At 37.3% G+C, this 17,379-nt stretch overlaps 1 protein-coding gene across 2 annotated transcripts in view; it reads left to right on the forward strand.

Annotated features, from left to right (window-relative positions):
• The window catches only part of RNF217 (ring finger protein 217), a 116,764-nt gene extending 100,297 nt beyond the window's left edge, over positions 1-16,467 (forward strand). Inside the window, exons 4-6 of one of the 2 annotated variants that reach the window (XM_070559348.1) lie at positions 5,012-5,213; positions 10,794-10,865; positions 11,923-16,467. In XM_070559348.1, the coding sequence (XP_070415449.1) occupies positions 5,012-5,213; positions 10,794-10,865; positions 11,923-11,996 (348 nt within the window). In that variant the 3' untranslated portion in view covers positions 11,997-16,467. Of the gene's footprint in view, positions 1-5,011; positions 5,214-5,951; positions 7,978-10,793; positions 10,866-11,922 lie in introns of those variants that run through there. The other variant, XM_070559349.1, reaches the window with a different exon arrangement.
• Positions 16,468-17,379: the final 912 nt, after the last annotated feature.

A 17,379-nucleotide genomic window follows, 5' to 3' on the forward strand; every position in this document is an offset into this window, starting at 1 on the left:
TCGTCTCATGACTTTTTAGTGAGGTATAAGCAATATTTAGTGTTTAAATATTCAGCTTCTTAAGTATCAGCCGTCTTTATTTATTGTAGATGGAGAAAAGAAACCCTGTGAGTAATAACAAATTAAGTGACATTTGTGGTTATGACTAGTAAATTTAACCTAATAGATTAGGAATATCTTTTCTGCCCTAGTCTGTCTCATCTCTGAAGTAAAAATAGAATTTTGATGCCAAATTATAGGCAGTTGGGTGATTAACTTGTTTTTTGGCAGAACTAAGCTAATGAATGTTTTGAAGCTATAATAACAAATAAAAACAGTCATTCAAAAATAAAATGAACTTTATGTAAACATAATTTGTCTCCTTTTTAAGGTCCTGTGTTTTAAAAACAAACAACAATGGCGTTGTCAAAGTGTGACCTTAAAGATATACTCAGGGAACTCATTTAGCATATGAAATTTATTATCCCCTGAGCGTTAGGAGTTCACAATTACAACTTGCTTAGCAAATGTGAAAAGTAACGTCTCCTCCTGCATGTTAACTTGCATTGTGTCAGTTCATTTCTCTATTAGTATCAAATTATAAAATATTCGTATGTAATCAGGATATATTCACAATAATATTAAAGGAAGCGCTGTGTACCTGACAGTTGGTAAATGATGAAACCATTTTTTCATGATTAAATCACTGCCTTTATGTATATAAAATATTCAAATTAATCTATAGAACCATATAATCCTGCAATGTACAAGGTGACTATGGAGTGTTATCAGAGCTTAGAATTTTATCACTGCCTATGCAGAAATATTATTGGACTAGCAATATTTTAGTTGCCTGCTGTGTTCAGAAAATTAGAAATAAGAAAAGACTGTTAAAAGAGACTAGAAATTGCAGTCTTCACTATTTAAATGAGATAATAAATATGCCACATAGAGATTTTAGAACCTAATGAAGCAATTTTCCAAGCAGTTATAAAATGACAATGAAAATTGTATGCGAAACTTCGAGGCAAATGAACTGTCAGTGATGAGTTTAACTTATGAGAACAAGTTTCCTGTCAGAAAAAGTTGTGATGTTGTTTTAAAGGAAGAATATGAATTGGCCCCAAGAGCAGCGTTTAAAACAAGCAGAAAGACTCAGAAATGCCTCCTGGAGGAGAGCAGATGTGTTTATCTGACTAATGCAGATCATGCTGTCAGGAAAGAATATGACAGACCGACCCTCTGTTTTATCTTTATGAAGAGAGGTGCTTAGCCTAGTAAAGAAACAGACGTGAATCAGAATCCTTTCTCCATTCCCTCAAGCAGGTTACTTTTCTGAGCTCTGGTTGTGAACAAGAATGCCAATCTCATGGCGCTGTGTATGAGGCTTGAGGGTGCTACTCTACCTACAATGCTTGGCACGTGATGGGCTCTAAACAAATATTAGTCCTTTTCCCTTCATAGGTCAAATACAACACTGTGCTATGGGACTAGGAAATTTGCTAAGTTTTATTGTCTACATTTTGAGATCAAATACAATATACAGTCAAAGAGTTGAGTGTATGACAAGGTAACCTTTATTCTGGGTTCTCACCAGTGGCACTGGAACATGTTTTCTCCTAGTATTCAAGAAGGATCAGAAATGGTTCAAGGGTCTAGTCCGGCCTTTGGCCTACATTATTCCTGAATGCCATCTACTATGCTACGTGGATATGGTCACAGGAATTGGTCTTCAGAAATGGGTCACAGAAACAGGCACAACAGAGGGGAAGGGCTGGACTGGGCTGGATTTACCAGGAGGCTGAAGAGCCTGCACTTCGAGCCTCTCACCTCGCAAGTCCCTTCTTAGGCCTTGTATCTAATTTGCATTTGTAATTTACATTCTTCTCCTTAAAGAGGAGCCCGCAAATTAGGTAACCTTCAGGCCCCACAAAACCTGGATCTACTCTGACTGGACTGTCAGGTAAAAGAAACAAATTTCAATAGAATTTTAAAAGGAAGAGGTGGCCAATAGTAGGAAAAATAAGTTTTGCTTGTATTGCCCTAGTAGTGATTTGGTAAGCCTTGACCACAGATGCTCATATGCCCTTGACCACAAGCCAGCCCTTGCCTATCTAGGAAGGTGCTCTCCAGTCCAGCATCAGCCTGAGAATTACCCATATGAGGAAGTGAGACAGGGGACCACCTGGCAATCAGGAGACGTGCAGATCCATTGCCCAGGTAGTTGATGTCTCACCTTTTTAGGTGAGTAGAGAGGAAGGGACAGATGGGAATCAATCTTGTATTGTTCTGACTTGGTATGTGCCACAGTGGGTTAGGCTCTGAACATAGATTATCACGTTTTTATTCTCATGTAAGTGATGTCATCGAATCTGAGGCTTGGGAGAGGTGAAGTAACTTCTTTTTATATGGCTAGTGGAGACAGAATTTAAGCACAGGGCTTCTTAAAGTCAAAGCCCAGGTTCTTTGGGAGATTTCCCTATGGAGCAGAGGCTTACCTGCCAAGAATCAATCAGCCACTGGGAGGGAATGAACATTTAAGCTGCAGTCAACCTAATGATTTTGAATATATAACATCCTGCCAAACCCTGAGTAAACTTTTCTTTCTTGGTTTATTCACTCATCACGTGTTAAGTGCCTGCCGTGTGCCAATCATTGTCCTGCCTGTAATGTGCTACCCTTTACTTCGCTGTTACTTCTTCAAAATTGTCACCATCACCTAGAAACTCTCCGAGTAGGTAGGTAGGTAGGTAGGTAGATAGATATAGTAGGTAAGTAGGTACATAGATGGGTGGGTTCACGAACACTTGCATTGCTCAGATAAAACTTTCACCACTACTTTGATTAATATCTTTTGTTATTCTAAAAGCAGCCTTCTGGAGGCCGGCCCGGTGGTGCAGTTGTTAAGTGCACACATTCCGCTTCGGTGGCCTGGGGTTCGCTGGTTCAGATCCCTGGTGCAGATATGGCACCATTTGTCAAGCCATGCTGTTGTAGGCGTCCCACGTATAAAGTAGAGGAAGATGGGCACGGATCTTAGCTCAGGGCCAGTCTTCCTCAGCAAAAAGAGGAGGATTAACAGCAGGTGTTAGCTCAGGGCTAATCTTCCTCAAAAAAATAAATAAATAAAAATTAAAATTAAAAAAAAGAAAAAAGCAGCCTCAGAAGTCTTTTTAAAATTCATATTGTTCCAGGTGCCAGCCCCGTGGCCAAGTGGTTAAGTTCATGTGCTCCACTTCGGTGGCCCAGAGTTTCATCGGTTTGGATCCTGGGCGTGGACATGGCACCACTCATCAGGCCATGCTGAAGTGGCATCCCACATGGCAGAACCAGAGGCACACACAACTAGAATATACAACTATATGCTGGGGGCCTTTGGGGAGAAGAAGAAAAGGAAAAAAAAAGAAGATTGGCAACAGATGTTACTCAGGTGCCAATCTTAAAAAGAGAAAAATCATATTGTTCCTTTAAAGTTTAAATATTAGTTATTTAATCACTAAACTCAAATACTGCACATGATTTGGAGTCAGCAACTTAAAATTTTTTTTCTCAAAACCTATAAAATAAGGTTAAATTTTGAAGTGTATAATTATCTTTATCTCTCAACCTTTTAATCTCTCTTTTCACATTAAAGATCTTCTCTTTCTCCCGGATGATTTTATCCCATTTCCATAATCGTTGTCCAGTGGTTGAAAAAATATAATTATAACTGCAGTACTGTAGAAGCTTAGGGAGCTGAGCTGTGTACCTGGGATGGAGAGCGTGATTTCAGAGGGACTATGTAAGGTTGTGGATTGTGGCCAAGGTTTAGCTGAAGAGAGTCCAGCCATCACTGGAGGGACTGACTCACGTGTTGACCGGGAAGTTCCCAATTGCATTCAAACGTTCCCTGACATGCTAGTCCCAAAGCAAAGTTGTGGGTAGAAACTTAAAATAGTCCAAATAGTATTGAGAACATTTTAAATAAATTTTCTAAACAAAGAACTTATATATATATATACACAATATATTTTATATATGTATATAATCTCATATATATGATAAAAAACAGACATGAGAATTAGTGAGACGTGACTTGAATGCGGTAAGTGCCTACTCTGTAGTGAAATGAGAAGACTGTTTTTAATCACATGACAGTTGGGCAGTGTAAACAAACCTTTATTTTTCTTCAATGAAATAATGTTGAGTCCTCTTTCACGAGTGTTCACCCAGCAAAGTGTACACATCCTTGAGTGAAAGAGGGCTCCAATTTATATACAGTGTCCATGAGGATTCTGAGTCAAGCATCCAATTTTGTCTCAAAGAGTAAGACCTTGATTATAACGCGGCCTTGGTACTTGAGACAGTGACCACCGCATTGGGTCTATGGTGGACTGTTCAGGAATAAACTCCTTGTTCCATTGTAAGCGAAACTGTGTTTACACGTAGCTTGACTGCAGCAATAGAGGAACGTGCTTAGTTGCACCGGTGGCGTTGGACAAACAGTCGTATACATGTATTTTCAAATGATACTAGAGTCGGAACCTAAAATGGTATTGTGAATACACTTACAGCTGCTATCATTTCCTTCCACAGAGAGCTTTCTGTTCCTTGATACTTATTCACAAAAAGTTTTACGCGATCCTTGCTTTTAAGAAATACTTTTTATCTATTCTTATTCCCCAGGTCACCTTATACTTGCTGATCCTAGCATGAACAAAATATACTTCCAGAGCCTTTTAAATTGCCTCCTAACCAGTGAGTTAGGCGTATGTCTAGAAAGATATGTGAGTTTTCTTCGGGATGTGTGTGTTTATATATTGATCAAAATCAGCCAACAGCTTGAGTACCTGAAATGTTGTTGAGCTTTGCACATATGAAGTATTTGATCCAAATACGATCTTGGAGACTGTGATTATAAGCAAATTGACAGCCTCAGGAAGACTATGTAGGGCTTGTATTTTGGGAAAACTTCTAAGTGCGGTTCCATAACATTTGCCAGATTTTACTTTGAAAAAATGTAATAACATTTCCTTCTCTTTCCCTGATACAGATCCACATCCAGAGAACTGAAGGATGTGACCATATGACCTGTTCACAGTGTAACACTAATTTTTGTTATCGATGTGGGGAGAGATACCGCCAGCTCCGTTTCTTTGGAGACCACACATCAAACCTCAGTATATTTGGATGCAAATATCGCTACCTCCCAGAGAGACCTCATCTAAGGAGATTAGTGCGAGGGTCGGTCTGTGGTGAGTATCCCGCGTGAGTTACAGGAATCTTGCCTGGGAAGTAAGCAGCGATACTTAGGAATGTAGGAGCCACGATAATTCTGCGCACTTGCGAGGTATTCTAGGAGGGCCTTTAACCCAAAACAGCAGGAAGATATTTTCTCTCCCTTTGAATTTAAAATGAAAAACGTTAAGTTTATTAGCAGGACACTACTTATATGAGCAAGCAAATTTTGTTCAAAGAACAAATTATTTATTATACTGCAGAAATGTGAAGTCTTTAGTCTTAGAAATTTCTGAAACCCTATTGCAAGCCACTTAACAAGAGGAACAGTGTCACGTTGGCTTTTGTATTGACAGTACCTGTCTGTGGGTCTTGCACATGTCCTCTATTCATTCGTGGAGGACGTGCAGTACAATCAAAAAGATCTGTGTGTTTCAGAGCCCCAAAAGGGAGTTCCATTGTATGTGTATAGTTGATGAGTCATTGTATATATTTTTCTACTGTATTAATAGTTAATATTAATAGCTAACAGTTAATGAGATCAGTATGAAATGCCCTCATTGCATACAAACTCAAGTTTAAATATCCAATTGCAATGCTTTTATGGATTGACTTTTTTAGCTCCCTCTTCATCCTCAATGACATGTGGTCTCATACACAAAGATGCAAACACAAACAGATTCCTGCTCTGGCCAAATGCCATCGCCTTTGTGCGAGGCAGTGTTCTTCTGACCTAACGTTTCTTCTTCCAACAGCTCCCTGCTCGTCTGGAATGTACCCACTGTGAGATTTCTTCCTCTCTCTTTCCATCACGCAGAACTCCATTACTTCTTTCTTTGGCAGTCTTTCTCATGTATGTGCAATACTTTTTCACATCCTCCACCTTTTCCCCATTTCTACCTACTTTTGCCTGGTTACTTTATGAAAATCTTACATCTCTCTTTAGCCCGTCGTCACTTCATTACTGTCGTAAACCACTCCCCTTTCTAGAATCAGATGATGGCTCCTCAGAACAGAGCTGGTGGTAATGATATATTCCTATCAGGTAAAAGGTAAAATGTATACTTTAATTCACTTTAACTTATGGGGACTAGTGCCATCATTTTCTGAAATCTTGTATGAGCTCTATAAAAATACTTTTACTGAGCTTTAATCAAACATAATTTTCCACAGCCAACAGCATTATTAGATATAGTCAAGAGTTGAGTATAGTCAAGATTAGTTTTAATGATTTTCAATGTTTTTCTGTTTATTTGCTTATAATGGTATATATTATAATTATATAACAATATTTACTTACTAGTTAAATAGACTTTGGAGTGATAACTAGGGATTCTAACCTTCCTTTATGAGAGTATTACCAAGAGAAAACTAATCACAAATTAAGCTTTGAGCTGTAGCCTGTTTGTAAGTCTTTATATCCACAGAGCAACCTAAAATCACAAAACCCTTATATTTTCTGCATTGTTAGTTCTTTTCTGTCTTACTTCAGTGCCATTTTGTGGCAAGATGTTTCCTTCCATTTTTTATTTTAAATAATCTTTGATTTGACCAGTCTTTTTTTTCCTTTTTGTTTTTCTGTTTAGTCATTCTTAAATAAAGGAAGTTAATTTCCTGCCCTATTTGTCCAATAATATTTTGGATGCATTCTCTTTGGGTCCTCTCACTATTTGCCTGGATGCCACTAGAATCCTCTTCTCAGATCATGAAATAGAGTTGGGTTATTTAATACCCTGTAGAATGAACAGCCCATAGACATTGTCGACAGGGAAATATTTTCTCTGTAGTCTTTTCTGTTTTTTATTTTAAGTGTGCTTTGTGTGTGTGTAAGGAAGATTGGCCCTGAGTTAACATCAGTTACCAATCTTCTTTTTTTTTCCCCCTCCCGAAGCTCCAGTACGTAGTTGTATATCCTAATTGTGGGTCATTCTAGTTCCTCAATGTGGGATGCCACCACAGCATGGCTTGATAAGCAGTGTGTAAGTCTGCACCCAGGATCCGAACCAGTGAACCCCAGCTGCCGAAGTGGAGTGCATAACTTAACCACTCAGCCAAGGGGCCAGCCTCGTCTTTCTGTTTTTATGTAAAAACTTTCTGGTCAACTTTCTGTAAATGGTTTTCTTTTTGGCCTGTGTTCTACTGTGTGTGTATTTGTGTGTATGTGTGTGCACACAGGCATGCAGATATAATCATGTTAGAATAAACCTGACAAAGCAGGGAGAAGTGGCCTTTGAGATAAGCTCTTCTTCCCACACATATTTTCCTACCTCCAGCACAGCTGCCCCTAGCTGCTGTTGTGCTGTTAGGATCCCAACCTCTCCCATCTGCACAAAAGGCAGGAAAAGGGATCACTCTGCAAGTCACAAACTTACCTTCTCCCTTCCACATAGAAGAGAAGATGGGTTATAGGTAAGCCTCCCGTCCTCTGTCCTTGTGTGATAGAACCCAGTTTGCTCCTCAGTTTTGGACCGCAGCCTCCAGATGTCCTTAGACAGGGGCAGAGAAAGGGTCTGCCCCTCTCTCACAGCTGGAGGATGAGAAACATGCTCTATATCCCATGTGACCAGGTGCCCAGCTACCAATCAGAAGTTCTGCTCCTAAAGAATAAGGGAGAACAGAGATTGGGGGTGATGAGCAGCCTCTGGCAGGAGGGCATCTCTCTGGTAGGGAGCAGGCCGATTATTCAGTGAATGGTGTTGGGAATAAAAGTGACTGAGGAAAGATGCTTAATTCTCATATTATTCCATACAAATATTCACAGTATTTAATTAAAGCATATAATAGTAAAGAAAATATAAGTCTTTAGCTGATTTCTAGATGGCAGATAATTTATATGAACAAAAGCAATGGAGCCCCCTCTAAAAATAAATATCCAATTTTTAAAAAAAGACAAAGAAGCTGTGGGGGACTGAAATTGGCCACCCCAAGATTTGTCTCTTTGGCATCAGGATTATTTGAGGCTGATTGCTTTTGATAAACTGGGACAGGGAAGGAGGCTCTGAGGAATGGAACTTGCCCTTTGTTAGGACACATTTATATTTGTAAGGTAAATCTCTATCTGTAAAAGGTGCCTCCCTCTCTGTACCAGGAAGAAGAAAGGAGATGACCTTCTCTCTAGAAACTCTTAATCAATGCCAAAGGCAAGGACTTAAATCTGCATTTTATTGTGCTTGTCTGGAACCTCCTGTAACTGACTTCCCTCCCCCTCCCAACGTTGGCATTTCCTTCAGGATTAAGCATCTTTCCTTAGGCTAGGAACTGATTGCTGCGCTCACCTATGACCCCCCAGCTCCAGACAATAGAATTGTCTCCTGCTACGCCCACCAAGATAGCAGACCCAATACCTGCTGTGTCCATCAAGCACTCTGCCAGCAGGGCAATCTTGTGACTAGTGTGGGAGGGACATTCCAATCATATGTGACACACCCTGTTTGGGGGTATATAACCACTCTGTGGACCCCACTTCTTCGGTGCCCTTTCTTCCTTCGGGAAGAAAGGCCCCGGGCCATGGTTCCTCATAAAGCTTTGTTTAATTTTCTCTTGCTATTCTGTCTCATGTGAATTTAAGTCGTTCTCCAGCCAGACAAACCCACATTTAGGCAGAGGAAAAGTCTTCCTCCCCTACAAAGCCTAGAACCAGAATTGAAGAAATACTAATAGCCAATAAGCATGTTTTAAAATCTTCAGTAATATTAGTAGTCTGCGAAATGTAAATTAAAATAAAGTGAGATTTTGGGGGACCATTGATTAGCAAATATTTTGTTAATTTTCAGTGCTGGACTTTCATACTCAACTGAATGAAGTGGAAATTTTGTGCAATTCTTTTACTAAGAAATTTGATAGTAATGTAAAGGACATTTAAAACGTGATAAACTAGATAGGCTGACAGTGGTGTATTTCCAAGTTATAATTTGAAATAGAAAAAAAGGGAAAAAAATTAGGTATAAGACTGTTTAAATACGATACAATATGTGGATATGTTAGAATATTATTTCAGTTGTTGAGAATGATATTTCTAAAAGAGTTGTTAATGATCTAGGAGTAAGAGAGCGTATGCTTAATCCCTCAGGACGGTTTCTAAAGTAGACTTGGACATGTATTGAGCATTGATTGCTTGACTGGAATCAGTTTATTACTTCCCAAAGAGAGAGGGTGCACTTCTGGCTCTTTGAGTTCTGTGGTGTTTGAAAAAAAAAATTGGTGCTATTATTTTGAGGTCACGTTTCATTGCTGTTATGAAAATATACTGATAATTATTTAAAAAGGAAACACAAATGGACATTCTGAGCTACTTATACAGGAAAAAGCAGATTCTTTTAAAATACGCATGCCAATATATTCTAAGCTCTTAAGCGTAGCTTTAACAATGTACGAAGTGCAGTTGTTCGATGAGATTTAGTATTACTTAATTGGATTCTGTCTTTGGTAATAAATATAAGTAAAACCCATGGTTAGACATCGTGTTGATTGAGTGGCAGTCTTTTTAAATTAGTATTTGAAACTGTATTTTCTATCTGCCTGTTTGTGGTTCCAAAGACCATTTCTTAATAATAAAAAAGTTAATATTTTTCTCACAAACTTCCGACAAATGGGTGCATTATATTTCTCTCTTTTTATGTAATTGGTTATTCCAAATTACCGTCCTTAATTTGTAGAATGATGTTGGTTTTTTCTTAAACGTTGATGTGATTCTACAGCGGAGGCCCTCCGCTCCCTCCTTGTCTCTCCTGTTGGGTCATGCAGCTGTACTGCTGTGTCACATGCCTTAAGATCAAGATTATTGCATAACAACAGGATATTAACTACTAGAGTCTTTTTTTGTGTTAGTGCCTTTCAAAGTTTGTGGGATTCCAATTGTGAGCTCTGTGCTACGTTTACATATGACTAGAGCTTATTGTTATCACTGCTCAGTTACTCATTTAGAAAAAAAATGCTGGTAGATGCCATTTGGCATCCTTACCAGCCTTTAGCCTTCTTTGGAAGTGCTTCCTTTTTAAATTTGTTAAAACGATTCACTTGAATAGCCTTCAACATATTAATATGTTTATTGGTGATTTTCTCCAACGACAGTGTTAAACCATCCCATTTGTAGTTCAGTCTAGTAGGTGTCCCTATTGTTAGTTTTCTTTGCATCCAGGAAGTAAATAAATCACTTTTCCAGATGTGGGCTTGGGCAGAAGCCCTCTGTAGCACCTACTAGTTCTCCATTTTGTGAGCTGACTAGATTTTCTTCTTCTAACTGAGAGTGTCACTCGTTTCTTAATCTTTCAAAATCTTGAAAATTGAAAATGGAAGAAATCTAAAGGAAAAGCACAAAGGTGAATGATCCTGTGAGCCAGTCGCCTTGGAATTTTTTTCGTTATAAAGGATAAATGCTTGATGAGATGTTTGACTCATGTGCCCAGGACTTCAGTAAAGCTGCTGAATTTACATATGTATATTTGTTCTACACCTGATACGTTTCCTTAGAGAAATATAGCCTTCATTATAATCAGACTTCTGAAAAAATAACATACACTCTGTATTAAAAAGCATTGCTGAAATTGTTTGGTAAATGTTTTAAGACTCTTTAAATGGTTTTGCCTTTTGTTTTCCAGCTGGAAAATTATTCGTTGCACCTCTAATCCTGGTTTTGGGATTAGCTCTAGGGGCCATAGCAGTTGTAATCGGTAAGAAACACTTAAGCTATCTGAGATGAGAATTCTCTGAGTGCCACAGAGAGAATATTGTGGAAATGTAGTGATGTGAGTCAGTCATTACGTGGACTCATTTCTGTCCCATGTTTGCTTTAGATAGATAATCAGCATATGATTTATAGATTCAGAGATTCGGTCTGTTTCATATAGGATGGATTGGTGTGATACTTTTTCAGTCTATGAACACTTTGATTCATGTATCTTATAAAGCATTACTAACCCACTTTTAATACCACGGTTAGTTCAACTAGTATTTCAGTGAAAAAGTCCAGTGGCCCTGGAACCCAGATTCTCAAATTCTGAGTTCAGTTTGGAGCATCAAAGAAAAGAGACTCTGGTACACCCTTGGGTGTTTGGTTCCATCTAGTGAAAGGATGAAAGGATGCCCTGGGAAAAAGGTATCTAGAAAAAGATACTTCCCATGTGTATAGGAACATATACCCAACATATAACTTGAGCACTGACAAATAGGAAATTATCAGTGATGTCTATAGTTTTAGTCATACAAGTATATTAAAATACGCATTTTAAAGCGCAGTGGTTCTCAGACTCTAGCGTGCTTTGGAATAACCTGGAGGACTGGTTAAAACACAGGTTCCTGGTTCCTACTCTCAGTTTCCGACCCAGTATTGGGGTGGTGCCCGTGGATTTGTAGTTCTAAAATGTTCCCCGGTGATGCTGATGCTGCTGGTCCAGGGGCCACACTTTGAGAACCATTGCTTTAGAGAATTTTAAATTCAGTGCTATAAATAAAGGCTGCTTTGTTGATTGCTCCACATATGGAATTATTCTATATTCAAACCGGTGTCACTGAGGTTTTTAAAAGGGGGAGAGAGGTAAAGAAAAAGAATAAAGAATGAAATCTTGTCGAACGAAATACATTTCCCAGCCTAGGTGTCTTTTCTCTTCATTTTCACGTATTGATAAATAATGATTATTTGTAAAGAGTTTGCAAAATGGAAAATTCAAATATATAAACCTAAATGTGTCTCCCTCTAAGGAGCTTCAATCTTTTTTTCTTTACTCCCAGGTTTATTTGTATTTCCTATCTACTGCCTTTGTAAAAAACAGAGAAAACGGTCACGGACAGGTATGCACTGGTAAAATGCAGATGATTTCATCGAGCTAAGCTGGTCCAGGTGGGAGCTCTACAGAATGGGCCACCTGTCTGAGAGCCACATCTTGAGAAATGCTGGGAGGACCCGTCTCCATCCCGTCTCCCCGTGGTTCTCTGCATGCCACAATGCCTCGGCTCTGGTGCACTCCCAACATGGTATCCTGTCCTTTCCTCTACAGATTGCTGCTTTTGAAAATGGTCACTTTCGTAAACTATAAACATCTGTTTGATGACTCTGACCTTCCTAATGGTTCTTGGAAGAAAATATTTTGATTAAGAACCAGTTATCCTCAGAGTTGTCTGAGCATGCCTCTCCTGAGCATTGCTTGGACTGTCTTTGTACCTGAACTTCCCTCCAGGCCACCTTGTGAGACTCCATGTGAATAGTTGAAGTCCACCTCCACCAACAAGCGAAGCCACTTTTCAGAAGATAAAGGCTCATCATCTCCACCTGTTTCCATCAGTGGCCCAGGCAGTATAATTCCTTTATCCTTCAGATGCTATAATTGTTAAAAATCTCAATGCCTAAAAGGGAACTCATGAAACTAAATTAATGGGAAGAATCATGAGTTACTCAAGTGTGTATGTATAGGGGTGTGAATGTGCGTGTATATAAATACCTGTATTAAAACTAGGTCCAGTAACCTTGTACATGTCCAGTTCCATGCCTCTATGCTGTTTTTCCATATTTTCATAGACCTATTTAAAGATGATCGTTCCTTTGTGGGCATAATTTGGTAATGTACTGAATTAAAGTCAATGTAGACAACAGGCTATTTTGATGTTGACCCTTTCTATTTCTTGCTCTCTTTCTGTCTCATACACACACAGAAGTTTGTGCTATGTCACCCCAGGATTATCGAACTTTATAAACTGACAAACTCATAGGTGGCTTTTAGGAAATTCTCAAGACCTGATCATTGGGTCTTTTCAGATTTGTTATATTTTGGCATACATACTTCACTATATGAATAAATCCTTCAGGCAGGATTAGTTAATTTAAATAACAAGTCTGATGTAGAGAAAACTGCCTAAGCCTTTAGACAAATCCTTATTCTGCATATTTCTTAACCAACTTGTAATTATAGATAATTCTGCTTTAGGTCAAGATGTGACATTATTTAATACCCCGCCCTCTCACCTCTCCTCTCTCTTTTCCTCTCTTTTTATTTGTCCCCAAGTTTTTCATGAAAACAAATACTAGTTTTGAAGGATTTTCCTTATTTTTACTGTTCGAATGCATAATAATGTGTTGGTATCTTTTTATGGAGGGGTAATTTAAAAACAAAACCTTTTGTGTTTATGGGTTTATCCAAAACATAAACTGCTTTTGGAGAAGGAGCAAAAAAAAAATGCAGGAAATATTTTCAGGAAGTTTTACCAAGCTGAGGAGTCTTTAAAAATAAGAAAAGAACAAGGAACTAAACTATGTTATTCCTTTGTTTTCATCATGAAAGTCATCAGCAGAAAGGAAGTAAAGACCCCTAAGAAACCTAAAGTTTCCACTTGTTTCCAAATCCTTAGAATTAGCTATCTGCATAGATGTAGCATTTATTTGTCCCCAACCTTGTCTCAATTGGAATAGATTATGTGATAAAACATGCATTAACATGGATAGTTTGTCTTGTTGGAGTATAAGAACCTTTATCATCTTTATTTGACCTAAAAAGTCCATGATAGTGAAGTTTACTTGCAGGGATAACAAGCCAGCACACTTCTGTTCTTTCTGAATAACACTCAGAATAGCTGTACTGTAGCTTCTGGACTAGTCTATCTCCAGTTAGAGGAGAGTGTACCATTTATGGTTCTGGAATGGCATATTTCTAAAGCATAACCTGATACCAGAAAAAGTGATGCTCTAGTTTCACAAATTCACCTTTCCATTCATCCATACATCCATCTGTCCATTCAACAAATATTTATTGAGTGCCTATTCTGCATGCTTTAGTATTAAAACTGAGAGAAGAATTTCTAGCATAAATCCATGTAATTCTGTCAAAAAGTACTTAATTTTTATAAATTCGTCTTTCTCAGACTTAGCTGTTAGTGTGACGATATGTGAATGTGATGAATTCTAAATCTAGTGGCTATGTTTGCGTATATATATGTATATATGTGTGTATATATATGTATACACACACATATATATAATGTTTCCATAGATGCATATGAATACATATGCCACATACATATATACCAACTGGCTAAATAATATACTCTCTGGTCTTAGATAATCTATTTTCTTAGGTTATTGTATCTGTTGTCTTTGGCCTACTCAGGGATTTTTATTCCTTTCTTTGGATAACTTATCTTTGGAGATATTTTTATATTATTTGGAAATGTTCCAATTTTCCAGTTACAAAGTAGTATCTGTTATCAGTGAAGGCTGTTTCATCACTGCTTGAGCTGGTGCGCACTGTGTTGCACAGGGTTTTCGTTTTTCTATAGCATAGATTTTGAAAAATTAATGTATACATTTGTCTCTTTAGAAGTTGATATATATTAGGCCTTGCCCTGTTGGTGACTTAAAGTAATTATTTGTGAATTTTTTACTAAAGGTCATCAAGATCTTAAAAAGAGGGAGAAAATAAAAAGGATTATTTATGTTAGTGCCAACAATGAAGGTAAAAAGTAACAACTTTGGGATGAATTCTAAAAACTACTTTAACAAAAAGAAGCTTGCACATAATATAAACATCTTTCTATCCAAGGCTTGTCATTTTTTTATATATTTTTATTGTAAATTTAATATATACTTCTTTAAAAAACATCACACCATATAGAATTATAAAATAAATATTCCTCTGATTACTCCACCCCTTATTTTCTAGGGGTGACCACTGTTAATGGTTTGGTATGTGTCCTTCCAGACACTTCTACAAATATACAAATAAGTGTGTGTGTGTATGCATCTGTGTGTGTATTAGTTTTGTACAAATAGAATGATAATATTCTTACTGTCCTGTGACTACTTTTCATTTTAGTATATATTGGTGGACACCTTTCCATAAGAGTTTAAATAAATTTACCTCATTGTTTTGTAAATTACTACATATTCCATTGTGGGGCTAAGCTTTAATTTATTTAATTAGTCCCTATTGAATGGACATTGGGATTATTTTCACTTCTCTATTACAAAGCATCAGTGAAGATCCTTTATATATATTTTTGTCACTTTGTGTGAACATTTCCATAAGTTTTTAAATTTGGTTTTTATAAGATATTTTTAATAAAATTCTAATGCATTTTCAGTGAATGAGATCCTAGAGATAACATATTTGAGATCCTTTTCTTGGAGGAAAAAAAGATTGTATAAAAGTGCATAATTTTTAAAGAAAAACACCTTGTGCGAGATGATTTTCCCCCTCTTGGTTAGCCAAATAAATACCTTGCCAAAACTAATTTTAAAAATTCACATTATTCCAGTAAAAATAAATGCATGAGATGTCTAAAGATATGTGAGAAAGATGCATTGATATTTGGATTGCCTAGTTTTAAAACTTGAGGGAATTACATGAAATAGCCAAATTGATAATGTTTGTCACATTTTTTAAAACTCTATCCATGTTCATGCATGTTGCTCCACAAAGGAATTTAATCATGCCATTGTGAAAAGCATGAAGCAATACGTTGGCAAATATGAATGACCACAGTTATCCATAGAAAAATAAATTAGGCTACATGTAAGGTTTGCTGGTTTGTTGGGATGCTTATAAATTGTGGAATAATATGAAACATTCATTTTACTATGAATCCCAGCACTTCCCTAAGAACTTCTGTATGTGGAGTTAACAAGAGGAGAGGGGGCCATACCCTTTGACACAAGCAACATCCTCTTGCCATCACCTTGGTTTTCTGGTAGAAGCTATTGCATCCTAGAGGGAGAACAGACAGGAAAACAAAGATAATTAAACACCAGTCAGGTTACAACCTGATATCTTTAATTGTACTTTCCCTGCTGTAGTGTCAGGATTCAGTGGTGTCAGGAGAGTCTCTGTCCTTTGCCAGTCACCATCTCTTGAGTCTCAAGGACCCCAGTTGAGCCTTTATCTTTCAATCCTATCACCCAAATATATGGCCCATGACTCCCCTAAAAGGCTTAAACAGCTGTAATCTCCCCTAGTCCCTGATGACTCTTCCGACCTCCTTTTTCTCCACTCCTCTGATGCTCCAGTTAGCTCCTTTTCACTAAAAGAGAGGAGAGACAGGAGCAGGTGAAACACTCACTCTGGCATGTGCAAAGCATCAACATTTCTTCCTGACCTTTGTCAAATTAGAGTACATCTGCCAAGACATCTATCCAGTCTCTCCCTTGTTAAACAAATGCGGTTGTTTTTAACGTTAGACTTTTATGCTGCCCGTTAAACTCATAATTATAAAAAAAAAGTTAGTGGTCTAAACAACATTAATTGGTATACTTCATTAAGTACCAAAATAAAAAAGAAATTCATGCCAAAAGCCATTGTAGATTTTAATTTTATAAGCAAGCTGCACATACGCATTCGTGAGTCTTCCCATTGGATTGTATGCTTATCTTTTGTGTTTGTGACTGAAATCTGTCCCAACCATTGAAAGTAATTTTTCCTGTGGTCAGCTTTGTTGTTTTGTGTTAATATCTATTATAAATATAGCCTTAAAATTCAATAATGCACTTTAAAATGCTCGTGCCATTTAAGTAATTTCACAGAGTTAAAGAAACTGATACATATCCTGCTTTTTGATGGAGACAGCAGTGTTAGCAAATTTTTGTCACCTCTTTAAATTTGAGGGGGCAGATCTAAAGCTTAAAATTTAAAACAAATAAAGCATACCTGAAAAAAAAATGTAGCCAAGTTTCTGAAACTATAGTAATCTTAGAAATTGGTCTTAGGAGCTCAAACATAGCAAGTAATTAATAAGTGTTAGCTAATAACCCAGTTGGAATGTTTGTTTAAAATATCAAGTTAATTTCTACTGCAAGTTTTTACTGCATTTTTATCTTTTGTGAGATCTATAAAAGAAATTCCACTAACTAGAAGCATAGTAAATCAAAACTACCACCAGTAGCCAGTTTGAGAGTATTTTGTTTTTCAAATCTTTATAATTTAATTATGACATTTTCCTCCCCCTATGGAAAATAAGTTCCAAAATCCCATTTTTAATGTGTTCATCCACAATTATTACTTCAATAAAACTGAAATAATTTTATGGAAGCACTATGATACGGTCTGAACAAAATCAGAGTTCCAAAATTTGGGAAGTGTTCAAGATTGTGAAATGTTACCTTTTGGATGTTAACCAATGTTGCAAACGTTTAAAAGAGCAATGCAATGCAACTCTTTTGTAACTCTGATTTTAAGGATAGGATTCATACTCATTTCCTAGCTAACA

Source organism: Equus przewalskii, chromosome 9 (assembly GCF_037783145.1).
Source record: "Equus przewalskii isolate Varuska chromosome 9, EquPr2, whole genome shotgun sequence".
NCBI lineage: Eukaryota > Metazoa > Chordata > Mammalia > Perissodactyla > Equidae > Equus > Equus przewalskii.